A 12,437-nucleotide genomic window follows, 5' to 3' on the forward strand; every position below is an offset into this window, starting at 1 on the left:
TAAAAAACAAAAAAAAACTGTTTCTATCTATTATAGTTTAATTTTTAATAAAAAAATATATTATCAGTCTTAATCATCTCAGTCTGATAATTTGATGAAATACCACTAAAAGTTTGATTACTGTGACCTCACAGTAATTAAACTTTAAATTAATGGTATTTCATCGTAAAATGTATGGCAGTTAGATGGTAGCACCGCTTTTAAGTCTTGGAGATCCTTGTATTTTCGCTGGGAAATTGGTAATCTTGCATCATACAATTTAGGCAGCTCACTTAAGGGCGGCACAGCATTACTCAATTTTAGTGGACGTTGAGGCAAGAGATGCAGCTGAGGGTCTTCGAAATTTAATTTATACCAAATAGTACCATCTGGTTTGTAAGTTATAAGCTTTAAATCAGTCACAGTGGGATCATTAGTTTTCTTGCCCGGGCGTATGGTTTTGTAGATTAATGTTTTACTAAAATCAGTAAAAAAATTATAATCCAGATAACGACAGTCGTAGGGCATTGGATAAGATCTAGCTGATTTTGCTATACTTGCATACTGAGAAGGTAAGTAGATTTCTCTTCCTTTTAATTTGCATTCGATGGCACTATGCACAGAATCGCATTCCATCTGAGTATGCCCTTTTTCTAGATATTTTTGAGTTATAATAACTTGCTTTTCTATTGCCAAACGTAAAAGGGCATTACTCAAGACAGAATTTCGATTCTGTGCACAGCAACCATCGGAAAATAGTATTACAGGTAACAATTTCCTATTCAATACACTTTGCAATTGATCAACAATACAAGATGCAAACACAGAAGCTTCCAGTGAGGCATTAGATTCATCAAACCAGTAACAAACAGCCTCGTGAGTAGCCAAATTATACATTGTAAAGTTATGCACACAGTTTCGTTTTATAGTAGATAGCACTTGCCTGAAGATTAGGAGCTAATTTAACTGATTGAACATCTTGCGTAAATACATGGCATTTTCCTTCTTTGGCTAAATCTTTATCTATTTCTTTTTCCTTTCTAGCTTTTTCCTTCCGTTGTCTATGTAGTGCTATTTCTGCGTCATTAATATTGCCTGCTTCATGACCACAGCATACATCACACCGATCTTTTTTCGGATGATAAAGGCTTAAATTAAGCTTTAAAAAAATGTTATCAAAAATCCTGCGACTAAGACATTCTACTGATTCAAATTCACATTTACTAGAAAATTCCTTGTATAGCTGCGCCATGTTCTGAAATAACGGCTCTAGGTATTGTCTTGACGTACTGGATCTACAGTAGTGTGATGGCATTTTAGGAAGACTATTAAGGAATTCCTCCGCAAAGACATGAGCAGCTTGCTTTTTTTTTGAATGGATTTCTTTTTGTGAATGTGGTGGCATGGCGCTGTTTGTTTTCTCAAGCCAATAACGTACAAACCAGTCCTTAATCCCTAAAGTATTTAGAAACATCTTCTTGCATACTTGGTAGCGTATATTTTCAATAGTTAAGAAATAAGCTAGAGTTTTAAATCTTGTTGACTCAGGATTCTTAGTAACCTTTTTGTCATTTGCTATAACATGACAACATACAAAAGTTTTTCTTTGTTCCCATGACATCGTTTTCCAAAACGTGTTAAATAACTCTTTTCTTTTATCTTCATCTATGTTCTGACAACTTCTCAGTTTCGATTTCTTACAAAAAGATGAAATACATGAAGGTTTCATGCTTCGTGCAGGCCTTAACACATCATGATGGATTTTTTTTTAAATATTTTTATTGGTCGTGACTCGTCTATAGCCTAAATACGGCTCTCCTTTCATTCTTAAATTTTTGTTTAGGTTTTTCTTCCACTTACCAGGCTCTTTATTAGCTTTGTTTTTCCTTTTTCTATTAATTGATAAATCTCCGTAATACGTATCAGTGTTTGCTAAATCATGGGGTTGTGGGTTAGATGTCTCACCAGCAGTGGCAACTTCATTAGGTTGAGACCTTGATGCGTCACCAATAACAGTGACTTCATTAGGTTGGGGCATCGACGTATCACCAACAGCGGCAACTTCATCCATTTGGGGGCTTGATATTTCAGTTGAAGCAGTTACTGTAACAGTAGAATCCAGTACATCGGGAATATCATTTGCGATAACATTTACATTGGTTTGAGGATTAGGGTTTCCAAAAAATGTACTAGTTTCTATCAATAATATCTTGTTCGTTGAAGAAACATCAGGAATAAATTCATTCATTGAAATGTCCATTACTGAATTATTGCCAATGTCCGTAAAATTAAATGAAGAATTGTCTATCATCTCTATAAATTTTAAGTTGTCAATGTTAGTTATATTTGCGTCATTCTCCTTTGTGTTGTTAATTTCTACTTTATCTTGAAATATCGTATTACTGCTGAATGTGATTGTATCAGTTTGTGCAATATCTTCATCATCAAGGCTGGCATGTCCGAAAGTTATACTATAATCTGCTTGATGTAAGTGCTCAGTAATAGATTCGTCAGTTGATTTAGAAGCAGAATCCATAGATTTGGGGTAAAACTTATAATGTTTATCTGTTACCTGTGCCAGCTTTTCGCTATTTATTCTTTTTAAAATAATCTTTTTTTTTTCTAATAACGCTTCCCGCCTTTTTTTTAAATCAAGTAAAGTCAAGACCTCAGTCTCCACTTTCTCCTCATCATTCATTCTGGAAGCGTTATCACCAAGGTCCTCGGCCATTTTCATAATATGCTGGAACAAATAAAGTGTGTTAATTATTTAAAACTATGTAACTAAAGTTTGTTTAATACCGCTCAAGTCCTTTTAAAATGTTTAGGGAACACAGCGTAAGTCTAAATAAAAAGTTTACAATACCGCCTAAGTCAGTGAATATTACACTGAAAAACCGCCGATGTATTGATGTGTTTAAATTCCTCTATAATAACAGTAATTTCAAGCTGATATACTAGAACATAATGAATAGTCGAGTTGGCTTACCTTTTTGTTGCATCAGAACTGTCGGTCTCGCTGATAAAACCGTGATAAATAAATAAAAAACAGTAAATTTTCTGCGCGGTCACACATTCACTCGAAACAGTATGGCGGTCTGACGACTTATGCGGTTGTGGAACAACAAGCGATTTGCGCGGTGCCAGAACTGTTCAAATAACGCGCTGCGATTGGTTAATTTTAAAATTTTTGTAACATAAATCGACGCGCGCCATCAAAATCTATCCAATGAAGTATAAAACGTCATATGGCCATTTTTCGACTTACGCGGTATTGTTACCTAAGCGACGATATATAAAATTTCCATGTCACAATGTTAGTTACCGTACTCAACAGTTACCAAATTTTATATGCGTATTCAGTAGGTCTGAGAATCGGCTACTATCTATTTTTCATACCCCTATTAAGTTTTTTTTAACCGCGCGGACAGAGTCGCGGGCGACAGCTAGTCTTATATAAAAAAAAATCCTGTCAAAATGTTAGTTACCATACTCCTTCGAAACCACTTGACCGATTTTTATGAAATTTTATATGCATTTTTAGTAGATGTTAGAAACGGCTATTATCTATTTTTCATACCACCATTAAGTTACTTTAACGTATCAAAAGTAATTTAATTTCCAAGCTTGTATGTAGATAGTTAACATTTTTTTATAATTAATTTGTATAAAATTAGAGGGAGGAAGTAGATTATTAAAGGTTTTGTGACGACTGCAATTAAATTGATGGTGTTAATTTTCTTAATATCTGCCACGTACCGTTTCGTAATTCAATATGTTAAGACGAGCTCCGTTTACATTCACATCTGGGTAAATGTGTCAAGTAATGTTATTTATGAATGAAATTATATCCCACAAATGTTGGCTTTAAGCCTCGAGTTTAGAAAACGTTCTTATTTGTGGTTCTTTGGGGTATAATATATAGGAGCTTCTAAGACGTTTTTTTTCCGTGGAACTTCACGGCAATTTTATAACCATAACCACTTTAGAGCTGGATCTGTACTAATAGTGTTAAAGTAGAAGAGTTTGAAACCGCCAAATTCGGGAAGTAATGATCGGTTTGAAATAATACATTTTTTTCCATTTGACAGCTAAATTATTAAGGTAAACAAAGATCACGCTATAACCCTTACCAGCTGACGGCAAACGCTGAGGAATATAAAACTGCGAAGCACAAGCATAATTTAAATAAGTGGCATATAAGCTTCACTAGGAAAAGTACTTAAAACAGGACGTAGTAAAGTAGTAAATAATACTTACTCGTAACATTTTGTAGAATGCAGCGTAATATTTCTGCAGTCATTTTAGTTTACCCAAAGTACCCAAATAACATTTTAACGAACCGTACGTTGTTTTATAAATTATTTTACGGAAGATGATTGAGTTGCTAACGAGTTATTAGAGTTTTTGTGTAATATAACCGTGAGTTAGCAATCCGAAAAAACAGTGATGGTAATTAGTTTCTTTCAAATATAACAACAGTGAAAACGCACCGAAAAGCTTTATTCTCTATGTAATTGTTAAAAATATTAACATGGTAATGATTGACGTACGCCGGATGTGAACTGAACATTTTTCTTTGTCGTATCATAATGAAATGTAAACATCTTACAAAACGTTGTTTTGATACTCGACGAAATTGATTAGCCTTACAACTTTACAATGAAATGTTAAAAAGCAGACTTCCGTGTTTTCAAGTTGTTTTATAAAATTTAAGATAACACTTTGGAATCATCATTTTTTTGGAAACAATCTTGAATTACGATGTTGAGGAAAAAAAGAAAATATTCAATCTTAATTTATTTGATTTTATTTTATTTGTGCGACTAACAAGAGGATTTTGTTTTTTGCTTTTATTATTACATTTCTTAGAATATTTTTAGTCAGGTTTAGTCAATTTGTACAGTGAAAATGTTGTGATTGTTGCATGTTACTTCCACTTTGGTCGTATTTTAAGATGTTATTGAATCCAAGGGCGTGTCGTACATTTTATACATAGATTTTATACGTTAGGTATAAAATCTATGTATATAATAACATAATTATTTTTTATGAATCAATGGCTTATTATGGTGTAGTGAAGCGTATAAAGTATTTTATAGCAATCGTTCTGTGTTTGTATTAATTTAGTATTGAAAACAATTAGCACAGTAATCAATAGAAATATTGATTATCTAACAAATTTTTCCTTGTTTGCAGGTATTTGATATCGAAATCGGCCATTAACAATGGAGGATGAAATTGAAATGTTGAACCGGACGAACGAGTCAACAGCTTCGGTATTTCCCGAACCGGATTCTTTAAATTTAATCGTACCGATAACGGTAATATACGCGATTATTTTCGTGGCAGGTATCCTCGGGAACTTGAGCACATGTTTTGTCATCGCACGGAATCGATCGATGCACACTGCTACAAACTTCTATTTGTTTAGTTTAGCGGTATCCGACTTGATCCTACTAGTTTGTGGATTGCCAATAGAATCGTATCGACTTTGGAATCCTTTCATCTATCCACTCGGCGAGGTGTTCTGTATAACGTTAGGCCTCGCTTCGGAAACATCAGCGAATGCGACAGTATTAACGATAACAGCTTTTACAGTGGAGAGGTACATTGCTATTTGCCGACCTTTCATGTCGCATACGATGTCCAAGTTATCGAGAGCCGTTCGATTTATCATAGCGATATGGATCTGCGCATTATGTACCGCTGTACCTCAAGCTATGCAGTTTGGTATCGTCACATATGTGGAAAATGATCAGAATATGAGCGCTTGTACTGTGAAAGGACAAGGTGTTCATGAAGTGTTCGTTATATCGAGTTTCGTGTTCTTCGTGGCACCCATGTCGGTCATAACAGTTCTGTACGTGTTTATTGGAGTCAAGCTGCGTACATCGCGTGTTTTACATCCGACTAAGAAGCTAAGCGCTACAGGTAGTGATAAGTTCTGTGCCAACATTAGATACCGCCACGGCGCATCGCAAAGAAGAGTTATAAGGATGTTAGGTGAGTTTTTTTCATACTCAATTCTTTTGTATAAGTTATATTTGAGGGCTTATTCATTCATAAAAAAATCTTTTCACAGTAATATTAGTTGTATGATATGAACGAGATTACGATGAGGTTGAAATATAAACATGTCACCACATTCTGTTTGAAGTCGACGACATCTAATTAAAAACGGAATGAGACAATGTAAATGAAGAATTCAAATTAATTGCTTAGTTCGCTCAATATAAATGGTTGTTAGTTCAGTTACGGTAAATAATAACCTAAAAGTATAAAAGAATAAATACTGACGTGTTATTAAAATCGTTTTTGAATTCAATCATTCTGTTTTAGTAATATCCATATGTAAAGGTCAACAATATTAACATTTACAAAGTATACATTTACAATTTTAAACAGAACTAATAAAATCTTCAACTATTTCAATATTTTAATTCCTTTTATTCTCCTATTATTATCATTATATTATTATTATTATATTATATTATTATATATATTATTATTATTATTATTACTATTATTATTTATCTATGTAAAATTTCTCTGCTACTATTAGCAGAGAAATTTTACATAGATCTATATGTATTGTCAGTCGTTAGCAATTTGTCTAACTTTTAAATGTCTCATAGGAGAACACTTCAAATAATGTAATTTGTACTTTTGCGTTGTATTATTCTTTCTCAATATTTTATCAGACGTAATATTTTTTTCATTTGTGAGAATACTCGAAGGCTAAGCTAGTTGTTTCTCCCTAAGGAGTCTACGAGGTGGAACAAAATGTAACGACTTTATTAATATTACTTATGTCCGCAGTTGCCGTGGCGTTATCTTTCTTCATATGTTGGGCTCCGTTCCACGTACAACGATTGCTTGCGATTTACGGAAAAAGCATGGATCATCCGAGTGATACATTTTTCTTGGTAATATTTTACAATTTAAACAATTTAGATTTGTATATCAAATATTAGTAGATCTTTTTTAACTCAACTTAGTAAGAGGAAAGTGTTTTTTTTAATATGTGGAACTCTCTTCTTAATTTGTATGTTGTGAAATATTTTCACTATCACTATTAACTCTTAAATTATAATATTTAAAGTACGTGACCATGATATTAAATCTTAATAAACTGTTATCATGATCGTAGTAGTACTTACTAGTTATCTCTGAGTCATAGATGATACATATTAAAAAAAAAAACCTACTTAACATCTTTGACCCGGGTGTGTAAAACAAGTCGTATTTTATTATGATTTTGATAGCACAGTTCGACATACATGTATGGCCAGTTGAGAGAGGTGCTGCTATTGCGGTTATTTTGTCAGAAAATATGTAAAACCTACATAGTTATAGAAAAAACATTACAAGACAGCTACAGTACAACAAAGATCTTGTGACACAGAAAATAACAGTGTGGCGCTAGTGTGATGTCACAGTTTAATTTGACTTATACCCACCGGGTCAGATAAGTTTGGCCGTCTATAGTAATAATTATTCATAGCTCTAATCAAAATGTTGTACAACAAGTTCTGTACAGATTTTTTAATATTTCTAATCTTATGTTTTTTCACACAGGTGTACCTTGTGCTTACTTATCTGTCGGGAGTGCTGTATTTTTTGTCAACTGCGATTAACCCCATTCTCTACAACATTATGTCGAACAAATTCAGGAACGCGTTTAAGGTAAGAATTGTGAGTTCGTAAACAGTCTTATGTAATTGTTTCAATACGTGAATACCAATAGAAAAGACAACATTGTTTTTTTCACTAATTATTTCGCCAGTTCTCACTGTACAAAAGTAGGGAGGGAAAAAAGCTAAAATTCAGCTTCCAGCACAACTCCCATAAGTCAACTAAACTAAATAACTTTTTATATTTTCACTTAGAGGCCTGTTTGACTGATATGACCGAATTAACTGCGGTTATAACATTTTTTTCAGTATACTAAAAATATTATAATTTTTGTGAATACTAAGAAAATGTTAATAATACTCGCCGCTCGAACACGTTAATCTTTTTGTTCGTAGTCAAAAAAATATTAAGAATTGTAATGAGTATAAGAAAACCAGTTCGGTTGCTGAACATAAAATTATCCCTATCAGTGTTTGGCAAACGATTTAATCGCAAGCAAAAAATATTTACTTACGAATTATATAGAACCTGTTTTTGCTTTGAACTATATGTATTTATATAATTAGTGTATTTCGTGGTTCGTATATATTGTTAAATATTATTATATACGTAAAATATTGTTTATAGCAGTGAGTTTTCACAACCGAAAAATAGTTTTTCTCAAAGAAGTTTTTTTATTTTAATAAATAAGATGAAGTGACGACGTTATATGTTTACTTTCTCTGTTTTGTCGAAGTAACATTTCGTCTTTTTTACATCTATATTTATAAAAGAAAGTCGTGTTAGTTACACTATTTATAACTCAAGATTGGTCGAACTGATTTAGCTGAAAATTGGTGGGCAGGTAGCTTAGAACTAGGAGACGGACATAGGATTTTTTTTATCTTGTGTGCATTTATTTTTTTCCGCGCGGACGAAGTCGCTGGTAAAAACTAGTATTTTTATAAAATATTGATTTATCCAGCCGTTTTTTCTGCTTAATTGCTTGCTGTTTATTAAAAGACGTTATTAAAAGAAATATGTATGTTAGCCTAGCCTCGATGGATTGTTTACATTGTAACATAAGCAAACATTAATAACAATTGGTGAGCCTATTAATAACTAACTAATTTAATTATAATAATTTTAAGATAAAATTACGCATCTGAAGTGAAATTAATCTCTAAGTGCGATGAACGCATTCGTTTTAACACAGAACTTATTTGAATTAAAATTTTGCTTCTCACTATTGTGAGTTTTTTTTTAGGTTTTGATGTTTTTCGCATTTTTATTTTGTCCATTATTTGGTCACTCGACTCATACTAAATCAGCAGCATTGTCAATAACTTACAGTAAGTTTTCAAAGTTTGCTTCACAAGTTCTCATGTAAAACTTAAGAGTTTTTTTTCTTATAGGCTTGTTTGATTGACGTTTGTTTCGTTGGAAGATGTATTGTTTAGCCATAACATTACTGTTAAAAACTGAATTATCTAAATTATTACTTTGATGATTCAATTTTTAATACAACGCAATAAGTAGTTCGAGTGTGACATTTTATAATGTATAACCATGACAATTTTAATAGTGCTTTTTGTTTGTGCAACCAGTTAAAAATTTTTTAGCAGAGGTTTTTTTGAGGTTGTTAGATTGAAAAACTTGATTTTAATGAAAAGATTGGTGATCACTGAATGTGAGTTAATTTATCACACTTTAAATAGAGGCTATAAAAAGTTGAAATTCTGCTTAACTAATTCATTTTGTAACAGTTGCCACAAATTGCAAATGTTAGCAATTGGAACTTATATACCTATATAGCTTATATATAGCTTTTTAAGCCAATTAAATTAAAAAAAGTAATTTAGAGTCTAAACTTTCTTGCTTAATAGCTTCAGAGTACCAGTATCATGGAGATGCCTCGTGCATAAATAAGTCCCGGGAGACCCCTCAACACCAGACGACCTTGAAGCATATATTGCATAATGTACGATTAAATATTTTTTTTGTTTTTTTTATCACCAGAAAGGATTTTTTTTTAGGAGTAGCTGTCATTTGTTACATTTAACTAAGAGTAGTCATCGCCCATTAGTCAAAATTCGACCATAATTCATGATCAAAGTTTTAAAAAAAAAAAATAGATGTTATTACTTAAGTAAATTTTTTAACTTTTAGTCTGTTTCTGTGTGTCCGCAAGGTAGGGTTTGTTCCGGGTAATCTCCGGAACAGCTGGATCTATTTTACCGGGACCTGAACGGTAAGGTGGGACAAAGTTGCGGGCGACCACTTGTAAAAAATATATCTTAAAATATCTCATATTTTTATATATAAAACCTGGCATTATGAAGTAGCATTAAATTCTTTGGGGTATTTTAAAACGCAAAAAAGCTAAAAGATGTCAATAAAAATGATAATAGTCTTTCAAAAATACAATAAATTGATATAAAATTGACATCTACTCGCATCCTGTCTGATACTAAAGTCATTTCTGTAAAAATTATCATGTTTTTCAATTTTTATTTAAGTATCTATTTATAATGCCATCCGTTAATTAAATCAAGATAAACATTTTGTGATATAAACGGAGTTTGTTGTATTTTTACATAAATTTTAAATTGATTACATATATTAAGCTTTAATTATGTCGATTAAATTAACATAAGACTGTGTTTGATTAAATGAACTACTAGGGGTAGTACTACCCCTAGTAGTTCATTATTATTATTATAGTTATTTAATCATTCAATCATTTAATCATTATAAAATGTAGATTTATGTAAAGAATCCAAAACAAGCACTTTTTGTATTACTGAAAATATTTCAAGGCGAAATTCCAAATTAATATTTTTATACTCGTATACACATAAATTACATATGCGTTATATATTTAAGTATCTTATAAATCACCTATAAATTTAAATGAATAGTGTTTGTTTATTCAATACTAGCGGTCGCCCGCGACTTCTTCAGCGCAGTATTAAAAAAGCCTATATAATATGCCCGAGTGCATCAGCTAACTTCCCGTCTAAACCCCGTCAAACTCGGTACAGCCGTTCCGAAGTTTATATGGAACAAACGCAGCTTTGCGGACAGACATACAAACTGATAAGACTAACAAAAATTATAAAAAATATGGTTTTTACAAATACATCATGAGTACGATATTTTTTTTCGATATCTTACATACAGACATTCCAATTTTATTAATATGTATCGATTCATTTCAATACATTTCCATGGAATTTCTATTTTTATGTATAAACTCGAACCAAGAAACAACTCGATAAGTGTTGAAATATTTACTATTCGTACAAATTGACTGTTCTAATTTTGTTTGCGACGAAATACTTGAAACGTAAATGATTCTGTAGGAGACAAAATATGTGAAAAAACTGGATTCAAGGTCTCGCCACACTTCGCACTAGTAATCACTGACTCTGAAAAACCCCGACGGTGCTAAAACTAGGTAGTGCCGATATCAGAATAATCGTTTTTAATTACCTTATCTATTTATCTATATATATAAAAGAAAGTCGTGTTAGTTACACTATTTATAACTCAAGATCGGTCGAACTGATTTAGCTGAAAATTGGTGGGCAGGTAGCTTCGAACCAGGAAAAAGACATAGGATAATTTTTACCCCGTTTTCTATTTTTTATTCCGCGCGGACGGAGTCGCGGGTAAAAGCTAGTTTATTATAAACAATTCAGTCAAATCGATTCAGCCGTTATCGAGTTATAAATGGTGTAACTAACACAACTTTCTTTTAAATATATAGATATAATATTGTATTAACGTAGTAATGTAATAATCCTTCATATTTTGTTGTCCAGATGACGTTGGCGTCTTGGTGTGGGCGCAGGAACAGGCCAATGGGTCGTATGTACAGCGCCCTGCTCGCCTCTCAGAGGCAACGCGCGATGGCCGGCGCAGCGGAGCGTGCCTCCGGTAGAAGACACCTGCGACGGCACTCCACCGCTATCACGCAGATCTGCGACGCACCACAGAGAGTGCAGGTGAGGTCAGGTCCGATCAATAGTTTTTGTTACACTCTGGTTGTGGCTATATTTTCTTCTTCAGTTTTCAAATCAATAGAACATTATCTGTTAAATCTAATGGGATTTTCTTGGTTTGATCTTACTATTTTTTTTTTATTACTTTAATATATCTTTACAGATGATGAATGAGATCAATCTTTATCAAAAACTCATTCCAAGCGATTTAAATAATCTGATGAAATGCATTGTGTAAATTAAATTTAAACCCGTGAGGAAAAGTATTGTTTTGTGATAACATTTGACACATGATAATTATTACTATCTAATGTTAAAAAATATCTAGATTCATATGAGAATATCATTTTTATGCAAATAATTTTATTTTCTTTATTTATTAATATAACATGATAGACAATTTTCCATTTCAACTTAATAAATTTTTGTTTAAGCAATAATTTAAGCGGTAAAGTATTTTCCGTGAAAAACACTTACGAAGAGACTCTTTGGAATATCCGTTATTGTTTACAGTGTTACACGGGCCGGGAGCTAGCTGTAGTAAACGAGATCCCGAGCGGTAACGGACAATGCAGGCACTGGCGACTCCGCCTCGGTCTCGACGAGCCTTCCGATTCAATCGGATCGCCGCGTAGCATATCCAATTCTAGCTTACGCGAAGTTGACGACGAATTAACCGGGGAGGAACTGGCGACCTACATGTACCAAGTGAATTGTCACATAGGAGGACTCACCTGAGTAACGACTGTCTAAATAATGGCACGAGACTCACTCGATCGGAAGCAGTTCGAACGAGTTCGTGATAGAAGAACAATTAGTAGTGGCTCGATTGGT

General features: G+C 32.8%; 2 protein-coding genes across 4 annotated transcripts; one reads left to right on the forward strand and one right to left on the reverse strand.

Annotated features, from left to right (window-relative positions):
- Positions 1-894: 894 nt before the first annotated feature.
- LOC123721113 lies at positions 895-3,271 on the reverse strand. The gene is made up of 2 exons (XM_045678571.1): positions 2,969-3,271; positions 895-2,722 (listed from the first exon to the last, which is right to left on the reverse strand). Exon 2 carries the CDS (start codon positions 2,714-2,716, stop codon positions 1,748-1,750), a length of 969 nt encoding a protein of 322 aa, XP_045534527.1. The 5' UTR covers positions 2,717-2,722; positions 2,969-3,271; the 3' UTR covers positions 895-1,747.
- Positions 3,272-5,188: 1,917 nt separating this feature from the next.
- Positions 5,189-12,437, forward strand: LOC106714065 (pyrokinin-1 receptor). 3 transcript variants are annotated; one of them, XM_045678513.1, is made up of 5 exons: positions 5,189-5,985; positions 6,802-6,908; positions 7,561-7,668; positions 11,424-11,606; positions 12,117-12,437. In XM_045678513.1, the coding sequence occupies exons 1-5, from the start codon at positions 5,208-5,210 to the stop codon at positions 12,339-12,341; spliced, it is 1,401 nt and encodes a 466-aa protein (XP_045534469.1). In that variant the 5' UTR covers positions 5,189-5,207; the 3' UTR covers positions 12,342-12,437. The 3 variants fall into 3 exon arrangements, with proteins under 3 accessions (XP_045534469.1, XP_045534471.1, XP_045534472.1); XM_045678515.1 differs by having other exon boundaries at positions 11,424-11,616; positions 12,117-12,250; XM_045678516.1 differs by having other exon boundaries at positions 11,424-11,611; positions 12,117-12,229.

The sequence above is a fragment of the Papilio machaon genome, chromosome 7 (genome assembly GCF_912999745.1).
Source record: "Papilio machaon chromosome 7, ilPapMach1.1, whole genome shotgun sequence".
Lineage (NCBI taxonomy): Eukaryota > Metazoa > Arthropoda > Insecta > Lepidoptera > Papilionidae > Papilio > Papilio machaon.

Excerpts from the sequence above, each read along its gene's own strand:
- LOC123721113 (XM_045678571.1), bottom strand. The coding sequence starts at position 2,716 with ATGAAAATGGCCGAGGACCTTGGTGATAACGCTTCCAGAATGAATGAT.
- LOC106714065 (XM_045678513.1), top strand. The coding sequence starts at position 5,208 with ATGGAGGATGAAATTGAAATGTTGAACCGGACGAACGAGTCAACAGCT. Across the intron at positions 5,986-6,801 it reads AAGAGTTATAAGGATGTTAG|TTGCCGTGGCGTTATCTTTC; the intron begins GTGAGTTTTTTT and ends TTATGTCCGCAG. Across the intron at positions 7,669-11,423 it reads AATTCAGGAACGCGTTTAAG|ATGACGTTGGCGTCTTGGTG; the intron begins GTAAGAATTGTG and ends TTTGTTGTCCAG.